General features: G+C 35.5%; 1 protein-coding gene across 1 annotated transcript in view; it reads right to left on the reverse strand.

The window, feature by feature from the left end:
* Positions 1-5334: 5334 nt before the first annotated feature.
* The window catches only part of METTL14 (methyltransferase 14, N6-adenosine-methyltransferase non-catalytic subunit), a 30595-nt gene continuing 16003 nt past the window's right edge, over positions 5335-19926 (reverse strand). The window contains exons 7-11 of the mRNA XM_024744716.1: positions 19527-19668; positions 15496-15588; positions 12656-12772; positions 11321-11531; positions 5335-6948 (exon numbers count right to left, since the gene is read on the reverse strand). Of these exons, the coding sequence (XP_024600484.1) occupies positions 6644-6948; positions 11321-11531; positions 12656-12772; positions 15496-15588; positions 19527-19668 (868 nt within the window). The 3' untranslated portion in view covers positions 5335-6643. The remainder of the gene's footprint in view (positions 6949-11320; positions 11532-12655; positions 12773-15495; positions 15589-19526; positions 19669-19926) is intronic.

The raw sequence follows: 19926 nt of genomic DNA on the forward strand, positions 1-19926 counted from the left end.
GAATCCCAACTGGGCCATCATTTTGTCAAGTTAATAAAAATTACATTAAATCGGTAAATCTGGAACTATACTTCAAAGACCAGATCTTATGTTCTCAAATTCAGGATGAAAACAGTACATGTTTTAAAATAAGCTGCTGTAACTAATCAGAACATTGTAATTTATCAATTAAGGTGGGTAGAAAGTATTTTAAGAGACATGAAAAACAATCATTCCTAGTAACAGCCATGACACAAGACTCTCAGCTATCAACAGCACACTCAAACTCACAAGCATCCTACCATTACGACTCCGTCAACTTAAAATGAAACTGGCATAACGCTTACTCGGTTTTTGAATAGGAGAGACATGTATTGACAGTTTAAGTTTCTACATTTATGAGCTACGCACTCGTAGGTGGCTCTTCTACTTACCGAAGTATCAGCAGTATACTGCTGGTACAGTACTGATCCACTCCAACTCTGGATATGTGACCTGGCTGCCAAGCCAGACTTGATCCCCCGCTCCCCAGCTTGACACCTCTTGCACTGTGCTGTCTCATTCCACCCTTTGACTGACATCTCTACAATTCCTTGGTCTAATCTGGTGCAGCAGTATTTGGGTATGATATTCCCCACCACGAACTCTACCCTATCTGACATCATCAACCTGCTTCCCTTTTCTATTCTACACAGTGAGGAAAAGTCAAACAGTACTTTGGGCCTCCTAATCTCCATCCTCTGAAAGGAGACAGGTAACAGGGAAAACTGTTGCCAAGGAAAATAAACATCAACATTTAGCTTAAAATACCTAGAATTGTAATTATGTATAATACTAGGAATGCTGATCTTAAAATTTTTAAACTAAAAAAGTTTAGGGTTATTACAGTTACTGGTTTCAATCTTCCATAAGGAATTAGTAAATAAAGCAACTAAAAATCATTTTTGGTGATCCCTAGATGATTCTGTGACATATAAAAATGATCAACATAAATAGATGACCAAAAGTCAGAAGAGGTCAGAGTAACTGAGTTTTCATTGGAAACCTTTCCTCAATGAATGCAGATCTATTGTAAAACTGATACCACAACCTTGACTGAAAGTGAAGGGTAGCAAAACTAGGTCAATTCCATCCTGTTATAAAAATGATCATTACATTGTCAAAGAGAAATTCTTGGCCTTACTTTTTTTTTCCTAACACCTACTCTTTTCTTATTTACTCTATTCTAAATATGGTGGGCTGTGGCTCCTTTTAACTTTCAATCTACAAAAAAGCCATTCCTAACTCTCTGTAAGATGACATTACGATACAGATCTCACAGATGACTAGACCAGCTAAGTACCAGAAATGCTGCGTCTCTTGACTAGGCCCAGGGCATGGACTAGACTACAGTGCTGTTTAAAAAACAGAGTCACTCCCTAGCTGATATTTCTAAGGACCTACACTGGGCAACTGGAGCATCTTTTTTTTTTTTTTTATACAGCAGGTTCTTATTAGTAATCAATTTTATACACATCAGTGTATACACGTCAATCCCAATCTCCCAATTCATCACACCACCACCACCACTCCCACGTTCTCCCCCTTTGTATCCACACGTTTGTTCTCTACATCTGTCTCTCAATTTCTGTCCTGAAAACCAGTTCATCTGTACCATTTTTCTAGATTCCACATATGTGCGTTAATACAGGATACTTGTTTTTCTCTGACTTACTTCACTCCGTATGACAGTCTCTAGATCCATCCACGTCTCAAAAAATGACCCAATTTCGTTCCTTTTTAGGACTGAGTAATATTCCATTGCATATATGTACCACATCTTCTTAATCCATTCATCTGTCGGTGGGCATTTAAGTTGCTTCCATGACCTGGCTACTGTAAATAGTGCTGCAATGAACACTGGGGTGCACGTGTTTGAATTGTGGTTTTCTCTGGGTATATGCCCAGTAGTGGGATTGCTGGATTGTATGGAAATTCTATTTTTAGGTTTTTACGGAACGTCCATACTGTTCTCCGTAGTGGCTGCATCAGTTTACATTCCCACCAAAGGTAACTTCTTTATTTCTAGTTTTATTGATTTGAATCCTCTTTATCTTGATGAGTCTGGCTAATGGTTTATCAATTGTGTTTATGTTCTCAAAGAACCAACTTTTAGTCTTATTGATCTTTGCTACTGTTTTCTTTGTTTTTATTTCTGCTCTGATCTTTGTGATTTCTTTCCTTCTGATAACTGGGTTTTGTTTGTTTTTGTTTCTCTAGTTCCCTTAGGTGTAAGGTTAGATTATTTGAGATTTTTCTTGTTTCTTCAGGTAGGCTTGTATAGCTATAAACTTCCCTTAGAACTGCTTTTGCTGCATCCCATAGGTTTTGGATTGTCGTGTTTTCATTGTCATTTGTCTCTAGGTATTTTTTGATTTCCTCTTTGATTTCTTCTGTGATCTCTTGGTCATTTAGTAATGTATTGTTTAGCCTCCATGTGTTTAGCCTCCATGTGTTCTTTCCCCTGTAATTCATTTCTAATCTCATAGCGTTGTGGTCAGAAAAGATGCTTGATATGATTTCAATTTTCTTAAATTTACTGAGGCTTGATTTGTGACCCAAGATGTGACCTATCCTGGAGAATATTCCGTGTGCACTTGAGAAGAAAGTGTAATCTGCTGTTTTTGGATGGAATGTCCTATAAATATCAATTAAATCTATCTGGTCTTTTGTGTCATTTAAAGCTTGTGTTTCCTTATTTATTTTCATTTTGGATGATCTGTCCATTGGTATAAGTGAGGTGTTAAAGTCCCCCACTATTATTGTGTTACTGTCGATTTCCTCTTTTACAGCTGTTAGCAGTTGCCGTATGTATTGAGGTGCTCCCTATGTTGGGTGCATATATAATTGTTGTATCTTCTTCTTGGATTGATCCCTTGATCATTATGTAGTGTCTTTCCTTGTCTCTTGTAACCTTCTTTAAAGTCTATTTTATCTGATATGAGTGCTGCTACTCCAGCTTTGATTTCCATGGAATATCTTTTTCCATCCCCTCGCTTTCAGTCTGTATGTGTCCCTAGGTCTGAAGTGGGTCTCTTGTAGACAGCATATAGATGGATCTTGTTTTTGTATCCTTTCAGCCAGTCTATGTGTTTTGGTTGGAGCATTTAATCCATTCACATTTAAGGTAATTATCAATATGTATGTTCCTATGACCATTTACTTGTTTTGGGTTTTTTCAGGTTCTTTTCTTCTCTTGTGTTTCCCACTTAGAGAAGTTACTTTAGCATTTGTTGTAGAGCTGGTTTGGTGGTGCTGAATTCTCTTAGCTTTTGCTTGTCTGTAAAGCTTTTGATTTCTCCATCGAATCTGAATGAGACCCTTGCCAGGTAGAGTAATCATGGTTGTAGGTTCTTCCCCTCCATCACTTTTATATCATGCCACTCCCTTCTGGCTTGTAGAGTTTCTGCTGAGAAATCAGCTGTTAACCTTATGGGAGTTCCCTTGTATGTTATTTGTTGTTTTTCCCTTGCTGCTTTCAATAATTTTTCTCTGTCTTTAGTTTTTGCCAATTTGATTACTATGTGTCTCAGCGTGTTTCTCCTTGGGTTTATCCTGTATGGGACTTGCTGCACTTCCTGGACTTGGGTGGCTATTTCCTTTCCCATGTTAGGGAAGTTTTCGACTATAGTCTTTTCAAATATTTTCTCGGGTCCTTTCTCTCTCTCTTCTCCTTCTGGGACCCCAATAATGCAAACATTGTTGCGTTTAATGTTGTCCCAGAGGTCTCTTAGGCTGTCTTCATTTCTTTTCATTCTTTTTTCTTTATTCTGTTCTGCAGCAGTGAATTCCAGCATTCTGTCTTCCAGGTCACTTATCCGTTCTTCTGCCTCAGTTATTCTGCTATTGCTTCCTTCTAATGTAGTTTTCATTTCAGTTACTGTATTGTCCATCTGTTTGTTCTTTAATTCTTCTAGGTCTTTGTTAAACAGTTCTTGCATCTTCTCCATCTTTGCCTCCATTGTTTTTCTGAGGTCCTGGATCATCTTCACTGTCATTATTCTGAATTCTTTTTCTGGAAGGTTGCGTATCTCTACTTCATTTAGTTATTTTTCTGAGGTTTTATCTTGTTCCTTCATCTGGTACATAGCCCTCTGCCTTTTCACCTTGTCTATCTTTCTGTGAATGTGGTTTTTGTTCCACAGGCTGCAGGATTGCAGTTCTTCTTGCTTCTGCTGTCCTCTGGTGGATGAGGCTATCTAAGAGGCTTGTGCAGGTTTACTGATGGGAGGGACTGGTGGTGGGTAGAGCTGGGTGTGGCTCTGGTGGGCAGAGCTCAGTAAAACTTTAATCCACTTGTCTGCTGACAGGTGGGGCTGGGTTCCCTCCCTGTTGGTTGTTTGGCCTGAGGTGACCCAACACTGGATCCTACCCAGCTCTTCAGTGGGGCTAATGGTGGACTCTGGGAGGGCTCACACCAAGGAGTACTTCCCAGAACTTCTGCTGCCAGTGTCCTTGTCCCCACGGTGAAAGAGAGCCACCCCCCGCCTCTGTAGGAGACCCTCCCACACTAGCAGGTAGGTCTGGTTCATTCTTCCCTGGGTTCACTGCTCCTTCCCCTGGGTCCCGATGCACACACTACTTTGTGTGTGCCCTCCAAGAGTGAAGTCTGTTTCCCCCAGTCCTGTCGAAGTCCTGCAATCAAATCCCACTAGCCTTCGAAGTCTGATTCTCTAGGAATTCCTCCTCCCATTGCCAGACCCCCAGGTTGGGAAGCCTGACGTGGGGCTCAGAACCTTCACTCCAGTGCATGGACTTCTGTGGTATAACTGTTCTCCAGTCTGTGAGTCACCCACCCAGCAGTTATGGGATTTGATTTTGCTGTGATTGCGCCCCTCCTACCGTCTCACTGTGGCTTCTCCTTTGTCTTTGGATGTGGGGTGTCTTTTTTGGTGAGTTCCAGTGTCTTCCTGTCGATGACTGTCCAGCAGCTAGTTGTGATTCTGGTGTTCTCACAAGAGGGAGTGAAAGCACATCCTTCTTCTCTGCCATCTTGGTTCAGTCTCAAGACCAGCATCTCTGTCTTCTTCATTCCCAGGTCAACTCTGAGAAATACAGTTCTATCTCTAGGTAAGTTTTAATCACTAAAATTGAAAATGTAGCATCATTTCAGTAAAAATTCTAACCAACAGTTCCATATCATATCTACATCAAGAAAAGCGTTAGTCAAATGCTATCTGTACTAGAAAGCACTAACATGCTGAACAAGTTAAATTCATCAGGCTTTTAAGGATCTCAAGCCTATTTCTGTAATTCAGTTCCTATCTTCAAACTGAGTCTTTAGTGGATATAACAAAACCTCGTTTTATGAGCCAATGAAAAGCACAGAACAGCTACTCACAGACCAAGAGAATAGTCTCATCTTAGGTCAGTCCTTTTTCATTTGGTAACAATGACAATTCCACTCACAGAAAAGAGACTCCCAAATTTCAAAGGTTTAAAGTTTCATTAGGAAAATCATACATAAAATAAAAAATACATTTATCAAGAACAATAATGGCATTATTTCATTCAGCAAATTCATTTAAAACATGGGTTACAGTACAGAAAGAGAAATGACAACATAAAGTCTCACATAACTAACTGATCTGGGAAACCAGTCCCTTAAAAGGCAACTGCAGTTCCATTTTCCAAGCTCTCTTCTTAAGTTGAGGGTCTTCTGTAATTGGGTTTTACATTAAGTTTTCTCCACAAGTTTAAAGATGCATGTCATTTCCTCATCACCACGTACTTTATTCCCCAAAATGTTTAAACCAAGTACCTGATAAACAGGTGTCTCTGTTGCGTCCAATTCTTTTATTTTGTTAAGGAATTTGAAACTGCTTTGAAAGTCAATCCAAGATCAAGTCCATACCAAAGTTCTAGCACTTGGATATTTGTCCTTGTTTTTTTGGAAGTATTGTTAACAGTCATCAATAGCTGCACAACTGAGATTATAATGAGTTTTTTTTTTCTCTTTGTAAAGTCTGCCTACTAGGTTCTACCTCTTCCCTTCTGACCCCTGGGAGCTCCACCTCCCCAATCAGATTTAGATTTGGGAGGACGTGATTTTGTTCCAAGTCTCTCAATTTCTTCTGTGGTCAAATTATATGAGTTTAAGATTTTTCATAAAGAAAGGAAAAAAGTCTCTTTTTATTGTTTCAACAAGAAAATATTAAAAGCCTAAGAGAAGTTTACCATCTGTCCCAACTCCATTCCAACAAGGCTGTCAAACAGTTTCCCTTTTGCTGTGACAGCAGTGGCAGGATGCCCATTATCAACTACTGTCAGCACTAGTATGATATACCAGATTGGGTCTTCTTCGCTGCTCACTTTATTTCTAAAAAGCAAAAGCCTTTGTAATTAGTTGAAATCTATCAGAATAAATTCCGTCTCTGAAAGTGAAAGTATTTGTGTTGTTCCATTCTGTTCGGTTACATGCACATGACAAAAGACAGGATGACTCATTTATTCTGGACAAAACCAGACAGTGACAACTGCTAGGGAGGTTGCCTAAAATATTCCTGCAGCTTGGAGAAACTAAAGCAAAGTGCAAGTTGGAACAGAGTTCTAAACGTCTCCCAGTTGAAATTCATACCATCAGAAAGAAGGTGAAGAGGCATTAATAGGATCACTGTCCTAAAAACTATCGAGGTGGAAAGCCACCTCTGTGTGCTCCTCCACGGCCCCCCCTGAAACCACCTCTTTCTCCTCGGAAGTTAGATCGATTTCTTTCTCGCCCGCGGCCAGCAGAAGTCCCACCTCTTCCTCCTCCTCTGGGAGCTCCACCTCCCCGATCAGATTTAGATTTGGGAGGAGGTGATTTTGGTCGAAGTCTCTCAATTTCTTCTGTACATCCAGTCAAGTAGGAATTCGGGGTACTGAAGTAGGATGCATACGTTTCTGCATTGTAGTTGCTATTTGTAAGAGTTGGTCCAACTGTAAGCCAGCCTGAAATGGAGGGAAAAGTGATTATCCTTTCTTTTTCTTTTTTCCAATTCTCTCTTATTGACAACTGAATTTATGAGACTTTTACTTGCTCCCTTCTGGTTTGTTTTTTGGCATGTATGTTGTGTTGTGGAACACAACACACAAGCAAGAGGAAAGAAAGGAGAAAATTTAAAGATTTAATAAAAATAGTTCATATTGCCTCTTTCATGCTATATTGCCCCTTACATAAATAAGACATGTAAATCTTTACAGAGTAAACTGCAAGGGACTCCGCCTCCCACCCACAAATTCTTCATTGCAATAGCATTTTATTACAACTTCTAAAGGAATTACTAAGATCCAAGTTAGTTTAAATTAGCCTGGCTTCAGCATATACGACACATATAGCAACTTTTAAACCTTTTAAAGCAATAGTAAAGAGTACTCCTATGGTATATGTGATATATACCTTTGACTACCTCCTTGAGGAAGAAGTGCATTTGAGGATTCAACCCAAATAAATTAAGGCCCCTTGAACAGACTTCCCTCAATTGCTCCTACTATTATTTACATGGTTAACCTCCAACTACCTACAATTTCCCCAAGCAGATATTCCTTCTTAATTTTGTTTTACTAAAGCTAATACTAAAATAATTTTTATGGGACTTCCCTGGTGGCGCAGTGGTTAAGATTCCGCACTCCCAATGCAGGGGGCCTGGGTTTGATCCCTAGTCAGGGAACTAGATCCCACATGCACGCCACAACTAAGATTTCACATGCCACAACTAAGGAGCCCACAAGCCACAACTAAGGAGCCCACCTGCCACAACTAAAGAGCTGGCAAGCCACAACAAAGGAACCCACCTGCCACAACTAAGACCCAATGCAACCAAATAAACAAATAGAATAAAATAAAATAACTTTTGCATGGGCAAAGAATGGGCAAAGATAAAGAATTGGATAGTAGTTCGAAGCAAAAAATAAAATTTGTACCTCTAAGACTTTTTTCAACTGGTAGAGATACAGATAGAAGTATATCGTATACGAAAGATATAATGTATAATCTAAAGTGGATAAAGTGGCCACAGCTACATGGATGGAGAAAACCCCCATTATGTTAGTTTTGGAATATTATAGTTATAAATAAAAATTGGCATCAAGTAAAATTTCTATTTTAGTTGCTGTTTATGCTTATACCTACAATATACGTAACAATTATTCTCTCTACTCCTTAAGTTCTTCTACTCATGTTTAAAAAAAAACCCACTAATTAAAATAATGCTATATGGCCATTAAAAGCATTGTAACTAATTATTTAAAATGTAGAAATATATTTGACATAATATTGAGAAAAATACAAAATGATGACTACAGTTATATAAAAATTTGTATGCACAAGAGGAGTGGAAAGTATTATGTAAAAAAAATGAAAATAATTCTTGGAAGTAGTGAGATTGAATCTCTTTCCCTCTTCAAAATTTTCTTTAATGTTGTTACACTGATTTTCAATTATTAAAAGATATCCATCTGTTTGATGTTGCTATTACTCTTCAAATAGTTTTGCTTTTTCTTTAAAGTTTTCTACTTCCTTTAAACAGCAGTTGCCACAGGAGCTGTTTTTGGGTAGAACAGGTCAATGATGCAAGAGAAAAATCTGTTCCTTATTTCCTCAAACACTAGAGCCATAATCTTGATATTCAATACATATGGACATCTATACTTTCTGAAAAACACACCACTCCAGTTGAGTATCTAGTGATGTTACTTTCTTTTAAGCCAGTGAAGAGGAAACATTTGCTTGCCACAAGCTCTGCTGCCAAAATATTTTACTTTGACAAGAGAGTAAAATCATCCACAAAATTTCCAAACAAGATTTCATGTATATGTTCAATGGAAGTCTAAACAACTCAAATTTCATTCTATAGCTGTATATATACTATGTATGTAGTGACTTATGCATGAACCATATGTGTATTGTGAAAAACTGGTTTAAAAAGATTAAATTTAAACCATAGCATTCCCACCCTTTAAAAATCAATATAACATTTTAACTTAGAATAATTCAAGGATGCATGCTGCAATTTCCAAGATAAACACTGAAGGAACAATAAAAGAATATCTAAACAAGCTAATTAAAAAAAGAAAAACTGAATAATACAAGAATACTTAATCCAAAAGAAACGAGAGAAAAGGGAACACAGAACAGGTGGTACCAATGTAAAGCAAACAGTTAGATGGTAATTTATGCCCCAATATATCAGGAATTACATTAAATATAAACTGACTAAACAATTCAATTAAAAGATAAAGATAAAATGGATGAGAACTATGTGTTTGCTCACAAGAGATACACCTTAAATGTAAGGATATGGAAGATCGAAAGTAGAAGGCTAGAAATAATATGCCAAGCAAACACAAACCAAAATGAAGCTAAAATAGCTATAATAATGTCAGATGAAGTAGAATTTAAAGTTGAGAAACCCTGGATAAAGAAGGACATTTCATATTACTAAGAGGGTCAATCTACTAGGAAGGCATAAAATTTTTTACCTTTTAGATACACCTAATAACAGAATCTCAGATATAAACTAACAACTAAACAAAACCACAAACCCATAATCCTAATAGATTTTAACATACCTTTCTCATAAAATAAGTAGTTTTAAAAAAAATCAGTAAAGACATGGCTGATATAAACAGCAACAACAAATACTACAACCAATCAAAAAAACAACATATTGTTACATTCTTTTCAATCAAACTTAGAATATTTATCTAAATTGGGTCAAAAGCAAATCTTAACAAATTACAAACAAGTGAAATCTTATGGTATATGTTATTTGACAATATTAATCCAAAAAGCAATGACAAAATGATAACTTAAGCAACACAATACTGAATAACCTGCCAGGAGCAAAAATTTACTTTTAAATATAGGAAACATTTTCTCTATAGCCAAGCCCCAGAGTAAACATTTCACATGCAAAATATTTCTTTGTAAAGAGAATGTAGTTTTTTACTTTTCTCTTTATCATTTTACACAACTTTATGAAATGTAAGGCCATCAGTTTCTACAACTGAAATAGTTTTAAGATACTGTGTTCGCCAACGCACACTCACAAAGAAATAGCTGACAGGGCTGAGGAGGGGGTAGAGGAGTGATGGATTATGTCATACATACATAAGGCAACTTTAAGGATTACTTTTTTTTAGAATGAACATCAGAGTTTCGTTTCTTCTAAATTCTTAGGTACTTTTAAGGCCAATTATTCCACTGTAACTTCTTCAATTTTTACTTTTTATAAAATGTAGACTGTTTAAGACAAATAAGATCCTGGCTCGTTTCAGCTTTTTTTTTTTTTTCCTTTCAGCTTTAAACAGCATTTCTAGCATGGTACGGCCAAACAGGTTGATTTTATATATTGTGACTGAAGCGATGCAATGTTCTTAAAAGTTACTTCTATATTTTCTGAGAAGAAACAGATGCACTATTATTTCAACAATACTTTGTAAAGAAAAGCTGTGCCCTCTATAAAAGAAAATCCTAGTCGATAAGATTATTATTTTCTACTCATTTTTTTTTCAGAATAGTAAATTCACATTATACCGATTTAGTAAAGTGTTAAAATTTTGATGAAACAACATCATGATACATTTAAGGAAAGAAGCCAGGTACTTTAGTTTCTAATAAAGCCAAGATCTCTATTTCACAAAGGTATGGTTATTTTCTGCAGGATCATTTTATTAGCAGACATTTAGTCCTGTCCAAAAAGTCAGTAAGACATTTGGTTCATGCCAAAAGATACTAGAAATTTAGTCCTATCCAAAACATCCATGAGCAAATTTGGTCCATGCCAAATGGTTTTGGACAGGGCCATATATCAAGGACATTTTGGTGTGGACCAAATATCTTACAGACGTTTTGGACAGGATCAAATGTCCTTTATGCATTTCTTCACTCAACACAATATTTACTCAATAACCTGGATGTTGGGTAGAGAGAATAAGACAATCTCTGATTTCTATGAGACTGCATACTAAAGAGACTGACTATAAACATATGCCCAAATGAATCTATAATTCAGATAACGATAAGTGCTATGAAGAAAAAGAAAATAGATTAAAGGGAAAGACAGCAGTGGGAGGAAGGGAGTGGAGTGGCAAGGTGGCTAATTTAGACAGGGTTGTGAGAAAAGATCCATCAGGTATTTGAATGATAGGAGAAAAGTCCATGGAAGAGTACTGAGACAAGACTGAGCTTAGCATATTTGAAGTATAGCAAGAAGAGGAATCAAATATATAAGAATTTTATTTTACATAACACTGTGTGTTCTTTCTTAACATCTATATCCCAAGGAACTATCAAAGTTTTTTTTTCCTCCTGAGGTCTTACCTGGTCGAATTGTACTATCTCTTCCAAATAAATGAAGGCGTCTTCTACCAAGACAAAAAAGTTCAATTATATGAAAAATTTCTACGGGCTTTTCTATATTGCCAATTTCAGGTTCTTCTGTGATAATCAAGTCAATGTCAACATTAGCATGAATGAAGTCCCCGTCTGTGCTACGCTTAACAGTTCCTTTGATCCCCATAAGGCAGTGTTCCTAAATAATAATAAGAGCAGAACAATTAATCTCTTTTCATCAACAGTCATATTTCACAACATTTTACATTTCTGATGTTCCTCAATTCCAAAACAATCCTCATTTCTCTGAATCTCTGGGATACAGGTCTCTGGGCAAAAACACAAAAGGAAAAACCTGGATCTCTGGATCTGAGAAGACTGCCAGGGAAACTAGACATTACAGTATTAAACTTGGGGCCATGACATTTTAGAATTGAGTCAAACAACCGTAGAATCTTTTCCTCTGCAACCCTTGATAATAACTTCTCTTCAGCAGTTATGGGCATGGCACTTGACCGTAGAATCTTAAAATGATGTTATACTGGGCTTCACATGATCCAAGATCAAAACTACATATAAGGTATAAGCCTTTTCATATGGAGAGGACTTCAAGCATGGATACAGACTTATAAATACTCAACATAAGTAAATGTGAAAATCAAATGATTTCCTTTTTTGTTGTTTGTTTTTTGACCTCTATTTAATCTGGATGACAGAGTATGGTTTAAATAAATTTAATCTCACTTGACTCCATGAACCAATAATAGCAAGGATGGCTTAGATTCCCTTCAAACAGAATTTCTAGTCCAAGAAAGACTTTAAAAAGACCCTCCACCTGAGTCTCCCTGACGAGTGAAAGACTGGAGGACAAACTATTAAAACCCTGATAACTAGCTGGGCAGTCCTCTGAAGCAGAGGTTCTCAGTGGTTCTTGTTCAGGTTCTTACGTAGAAAAAAGAAAGGAAGGGGAAAGAAATATTCATCTAAGCTGGCCAGCTATGAGTCTTGCTGCCATTTCTTTTTTCTCAGCAAAGAGAAAGGAAAAAAAAGCTCGGGGTCAGAAGTACTAAAAGCCCATATCTGACTTAGAATTAGAGCAGTTTAGGATATACAGGAATACCTTCTTCAGCTCAGTATAGGTTGATCTGAGTGAATAAAATATTTTTAAATTAACTTGGACGTATTACTTTAATGCTCAATGCCATTTGTACAAGTCAAAGAGAAGGATCTTTCCACCAAAATTAATTAAACAGTATACAGTCATTTGGAAAAGCTTGAGAGAAAATAATGAAAATAAAGAAAACAAAACAGTAAAGGCAATACCTTTGTTCTCTGGAAGACAGCCTTTGGATCTAAAGTCTTAGTCTTCCCAGGATTGTTTTTATTGGTTTTAATCCAACAAATATCTTCACATCTTCTGTAACCCCACTTGCGCAAACACTAGAAATGAAAGAATTTTTTTAAAAATCCTTAGCTAAAAGAAATAAACAATACTTAAAATAACCAACCAGCATTAAAAACTTCCTAGAGGTTTGAGACATTAAATTCCAAGGTGTCACAGTAATTTTGTCTTTGTGCAGAAATAGAAAAAAAGAAATACTAGTCTTTAAATATACAGCCATTATACAGAATACATATACCTTCTGAATATTAATATACAGTTGATATCAAAACATAGAAAGGATTACATAATACTCTGATTCTTTAATACTACCTTCTACTGTCATCAATAGAAAGTTTTAAATCATAAGAAAACTCAGTCCCTCTTTAATCAGAAAATAATTCAAAAGATAATTTTGAATAAATGGGCCACACTCTTCAAAATGTTAAGGTCATGAAAGATAAGAAAAACTAAGAAAGTCTTCCAGATAAAAGAAGATTGAAGAGACATGAAAACTGATGACACTAAGTGATCCTAAGACCAGAAAAAAATTATTTATACTATATAGATGTTATAAGTGGGACAACTGCAAAAACTGTCTTATTGAGAACAGTATCAAAACAGTGTTAATTTTATGATGCTAATAATTGTGCTATTATTATATAAGAAAATGACCTTATCTTTCAGAAATATAACTGAAGCACTTAGGGGGAAAGGGACATTATGTCTAGAATTTACTCTGAAATAGGGGAGGGAAAAATGGAAAGAATGAAAAAGAATAAAAGAGAGAGTGAGGGGGAGAGGAGAATAAAAAAGTAAATGTGAACATTTGAGTTTCTGGGTGAATGGTAAATGTGGATTGTTGCATAATTTTTAGAACTTTCCTGTAAGACTGAAGTTATTTTGAAATAAAATGTCTTAAAATCAGAAAAAAAAACAAAAGAAAATTTTGTTCCTTCCACCTCAACTTTCTATCCTCTGACAAAGCTAAAAACTATTGAAAATGTTCTAACTGATAACTTCTTTCCAAATGAGAGTCTTATGTTATTTTTATGATTTAATACTAAACCTCAAAAATTCAAAGACTTAAAATTGCTATATTTCTTTATTGAGTAAAACGTTACTTTCATCTTTATGCAATCTAGACAGTAGAGAGATTTGAACCTTAGTGTCCTAGAATATGTTCTATATGAACATATAACAAATACTAGCTAAGTGAGTACTCAGAGTGGCATTTTGAGGCCCACAATATGTAGGTGTTGGCTAGCTGCTGGGAAAAAAAACATGAATAAGATATAGTCCTTACCCCTAGTTGATTAAGAGCAAAGTAGGGGGAAATAAGTAAATTGTACAGTACAATATTGTTGGTACTATGATCAAGTACAAATAGAGATGTAGTGGAACATAAAATATACACACTTTTCAGGAATGCTCTTATTGTATAAACTGAGATACACCACAAAATGAAACTTAGATTTTTAATTTAAAATCTCAAAAATCAAGATCAGTATCTGTTCCTGTTGCCAAGTATTTGTTTCGCACTGCATTAAATATCACAAGGGACTAAATCCAACATTTCCTAATCAACTTAGCACAACTCATGAGTATTTATCATGCTGAATTGTTTTTGTAATCATCTGGAGCCAAAAGCTGCTTTCACCAATATGATAAATTGCTGCATAAACAAATAAGATAAAACCTCCTAATCAATTTCAACCTAATTTGGGGGGTGGGAGAAAAGTCCAAAGCCAGACATCAGAGCTAAAAAAGGTAAATACCAATATACCTATAAAAACATACAGTATGTCTCTATTTTCTTAGATTTTCTATAGCATCTTAGGGAGGTGCCAGCAATGAAATAGATGCCCTATATACAGTTATAGTCTTACCATGGATTTAATAAATGACAGAAGCAATGATGTTATCCAACAGTCTCAAACTTGCTATTTATACAAAGAATACACAAGCAATTGCAGAATTTCAGGATTTGAGAACCAATTTATCTCAATATAATCCTACTTAAATTCTTCACCTGTCAAATGGACACCTCCTAAAATTACCAGGATTTAAATGAGGTCATAGGCAGTAGATCAAGTAATATTTCCTAAAAATGGAAAGTATTATCCAATAACAAGTGAGGTAACCGAAACACACAGAGTAAATATCTCTTTACCCAAAGTTTCACTGTTGGACATCAGAATTGAGACCAGAACTAGTCACAATGCTTCCATCATAAAAAAGCTTTATTATTTTGTTTCCATTTAGAAATCCAAAATACTCCAATCAAAAAACCAAAAAAAGTTCTGAAATACAATAAATATAAGGTACTTAAATTGAGATGTTATAACTTCTTTCTCACTCTCATGAATTTATTCAAACTATGTGCTCCAGATGCTGTGTTATTTTTCCAATTTGATTTGGCTTTCATTTGGAATTCAGGAGTTAATGCTATCCAGAAGAATACTTTTTAGCTACTAATAATGAACAGTAAATGACACTAAGCAGCTTGCTTTTGAGCTGCAATTCAGTTTCAAATCTCTGAACTGTTCTCTTCCTGCAGTTTTAATAAATCATATTTTGATTTATTCACCGCTAATGCTAGTTAACTAAGGGATACTGCCTTTTGCACATTCTTTTTTAAACATCTTTTTCTTCTGAATATTTTAATACTGTTCAAGAAACAAAGGAGAAAATAACATTATTCTTCAAACTTCTTATGCAACATAGTGTGTTATTTTTTTCTTACGAATTTAAAAAACCACTTAAAAAAACACCATCTTACCACTCTTCCAAGGTCCAATCCCTCCCCAGAACCACACCAGAGAAAAATAAATGATCGAGGTGCTGCAATCTCATCAATTTCTAACTTCATGATCTGTAAGAAACCAAATCAATATTGCATAGAAGCATTGTTTCCCATTCATCCTAAATCCAAAAGAACAACCATTGCGATTTATCAGGACTTAGAGTAAATGTGTTCTTTAAATGTACTAATTTTCATTAAGAAATACAATGGAAAATAAATTTTCTTAAAACTTGTTCTTCTCGTTTTTTATTCCCTATTAAGATAACACAGATGCACACATGCACATACATACACTTGATTTTCTATGGAAAGAGTTTACAGGAAACTATATTTATAGAATTACAGAATTTTATAAGTTATGGCTTGAGAGTAACCTGTTACCATTTACAGAAAAACTGAAAAGGGATTAAATTACCCCAAAGATAGGGGCAAAATTAAAACATAACCACAAATGTTTGGGGGAGGACTTGGTTTCCAGTTCTAAATAAAATAAATCAATATACACATTTCAGTATAATGACTAAGTCTGAAATGTCACAAACAATAGACTTAATTGTTTGCTTTGTATTTGTTAAGTGTCAATTTTTTAAAAAGTTCTGCAATAATTAAATCTCTAAATTGGGGAAATACCATATACTTTTATAAATGACTATAAAAGCAACCATGTTATATGGTATTCCTTTTCTTTTAGCTTCCTGTCACAGTTAAGAAGTTCCAGAGACAACGGTTCAAGCAAATATTTATTAGTTTCATGTATTAAGAAAATCTTAACTTCTACCTGAGTGGATCATAACCACATAATCTATAATTTATCTAGGTAAAATACATTATTTGACAGTGATAATGGAAAAAAAATTACAATAGGCATAAACCTATTCAGTTTTATACTTCCGACTTTAAGTCTTGATATATCTCATCTAATATTCTCATAGGAATATGAATTAAAATAAACATGTAATACGCACACACACATAATATTCCTACAAACGTCTATACATGGTATAGCTAAAGATAAGTGATGGCACACATCAGTGAAGAACATTAAGCAAATTACTCTCTTGACATTACAATTATAAATGCTAAATGTTGGTATTTTAAGAAAGTGCTTATATTCTTTTTGTTTTTGTTTTTTGTTTTTGCGGTACGCGGGCCTCTCACTGTTGTGGCCTCTCCCGTAGCGGAGCACAGGCTCCAGACGCGCAAGTTCAGCGGCCATGGCTCACGGGCCCAGCCGCTCCGCGGCATGTGGGATCTTACCAGACCGGGGCACAAACCCATGTCCCCTGCATCGGCAAGCAGACTCTCAACCACTGTGCCACCAGGGAAGCCTGAAAATGCTTATATTCTTAAACAAAACACACTGGCCTCTACTGACTCTCTAATGTGAAAAAGAATACCTGTGAAACCTGAATGCTTTTATTATTTATACTTTATTTATATTAGCTACTGGCACTTTCTTTAAGGTATTATCACATAAACGTTAAGAGCTTAGGGCTCTGGGGCCAGACAAAACTTTTCAATATACATATAAAATGGAATTCCTTTATTTCAAAAACTCTGTTAGTTTATCATATATAATTGAAGCTCCTGTACCTTCACTGACCAAACCTTAGAGATTCGCTAGAGAAAATAAAGTTCAACCTAACCACTAATCATAGACATAAGACTAATTTTTCAATTTTCTTTTGACTAAATTGACAAAGATTGTTTTACATTATTAATCAATTTTGATGAGGATATGGTGAAATAGATATTTCTTAAACACTACTGGAAGGAATGTAAATTTGTGCAACCTATCTGGAGAAATTCTCAGCAATATCAAGAGCATTACATCTTTAACCTTAAGTTTTGGGGATACTATATACAGTATACTTTTCTGTTTCAACAATAAACACAGATTACACTTATCAGAGGAGAGGAAAAACTTTTGTAAAGTAAAATAAAATAAAAACAAAATAAATAAAATTGCCAGAGGTACTGAAGCTGAAAGGGAAAGCTTCAAGGAAGAAAAACTGAAGTTATTACATCTTGAAAAATAAGTAATATTAACAAGTTAATAATTATTAACTCGGAAGATGTGCAAGGATTCAAAGCAGTTCTCTATGAAACACCAGTCTAGAATTTCAGTCCTTTCCCTTCCCTACCTCTCTTCTGTGTTCAGTGCTCCTGATCACACTCTCCTCCTCGAAATTGCCTATTCCCTTGGTTTCCGTGACATTCATACTCTCTTGGTTCACCTCATTCATCTGTCACCCATTCTTTTCACATCTCTTTTATAATGTGCCTCTTAAATGTAAGTTTCCTGAGGATTTACAGTAAATCCACACTGTATCTTAATTGAGACACTATCTCAAGACAAATTCATTTATTCTCATAGGTCTAATGTGCTAACCCTTTAAAATCTGTATTTTGAGATGATCAAATCTGTCTTTTAAGTTTCATAATCTTATTACAACCTCTACTTGAATGTCTCACATACACCTCTAAATCAACACATTCAGTATAATCTAATCGCTCTATTCCTACTATTCTTAAATTGACTCTCTCAGCTGGTGATCTCAACCCATTTATCCCAAGATTCAAACTCTTGAGTCATCCTTTACTCTTCCCCTCTTCCCAATCACTAGATCTCGCCAGAAGTATCTACAAAACATTACTGAATTTATCACCTCCTTTCTAGTCTTATTACCATCACCCTAAATCAGGGTCCCTTCATCTCCTAACTAGACTACTGCAACAGTCTTCTATCTGCTCTCCCCTCTCCAGACTTCATTTTCTCTAGTCTATCCTCCTCTACACACTAATCTGACCATTTTACTAAACTGGTTAAAGCCCTTCAAAGACTCCTTAATGCCTTTAGGCATTAAGCTAAGCTTCTAAGAAGACAAGTCCAAGCTTCTAAGAAGACATCATCTCAAGACAGTCCCAATCTGTGTTCCAACATCAACCTACATACAGACCTCCCTCACCCGTCTCTTTGCCTCCATCCCTCCTGCTCTTGCTGTTCCTTCTGCTTGGAATCCCAAATCCACCCTTTTCTTCAGCTGGCCAATTCCAGCTAATCTATCCATACATACTGTTCATGTGTCATCTCCTCTTTGTTTATGTCCCCCAGCTTCCTCAGCTTGGTCAGTTTTTCTCAGATCACCTTATGCAGTCCTCTATTATTGAACTAACAATATGATAACGCAATTATCTGTTTAGGTCATTGTTTATTTTATCCCATTAAACTGTGTGCCCCTTAAGGCCAAATACTAAGTCTTATTCATCTTTCAATCTCCAGTACCTAGTTGCCTAGTACAAAGTGGTGCTGAATAAATATTTGTTATTTTTGTTATTGATCAGTAGAAACAGGTTACTTTATGTAACTAACTGAAGCTATCAGCTTGTTCAATTTTATTCAGGAAAATATAACATCACAATTATATAATACTGAATTATATCACAATTATATAATACATATGTCCCTTAAATCTATTATACTGTAAGTTCTTTAAAGAGTAGAAATTATGTTCATATGTGTGTGTCTGTGTGTGTGTGTGTACACGTATACTCTGATGTTTACTAAAACTAACCAAATATGGAATGTTATCAACCAATCTGTTTTTAGACTTATTTCTAGCTATACATTCAAGGACTCTAAGACTGGAATTTTGAGTCTTCCACAGATGATTTACTCACTACCTGCTCAACTTCTGCCTCAAAAAGACAAATCAGGGCTTCCCTGGTGGCCCAGTGGTTGAGAGTCCACCTGCCGATGCAGGGGACACAGGTTCGTGCCCCCGTCCGGAAAAAAAAAAAAAAAAAAAAAAAAAAAAAAGACAAATCAGACTAAAGATATAATAATATTTGTTAATGTACCTTAGACCTTCATCCATAATATATACTATAAATCTATATTTACAATTCCTAAAAAAGTAGGGCTATTTATAATATTACTTTCTGATCAGACATATATTTATTTGAAAAATAAATAATTCATTACAATGTAGAAAGTTTGATCATACATCATCCCAAGTCCAGCATTTTTCATTAGCAGTGATGCCAGTCTCTCTGTAATATTCTTCTAAAGGGGGTTCAAGAAGAATCACATCAAATTTGGGTGTTAGTTCTCTGATGTCAAAGGCTTCTATATCTGCTTGTAAGTACCTATTTGATTAAAGCATAAAATGTAAGAGATTTTCAAATACTTTACAGTGGTAATGAAAGAAATTTCTTAAATATTTCCTAAACACTATTTACAAAGTCACCATGAGCTAATTACTGAATACCTTTTTATGGAGGAGTATCCTTCCTCAGTACAGACAGTAAACCATCTACCAGTGCTCTTCCAGAGGACATGGATACACTCACACCACAAAGTAAAATCACAGTCCCACACAAACATCCAAAATACAAACTTCTCTC

Source organism: Neophocaena asiaeorientalis, unplaced genomic scaffold (genome assembly GCF_003031525.2).
Source record: "Neophocaena asiaeorientalis asiaeorientalis breed wild unplaced genomic scaffold, Neophocaena_asiaeorientalis_V1.1 scaffold309, whole genome shotgun sequence".
In the NCBI taxonomy this organism is placed as follows: Eukaryota; Metazoa; Chordata; class Mammalia; order Artiodactyla; family Phocoenidae; genus Neophocaena; species Neophocaena asiaeorientalis.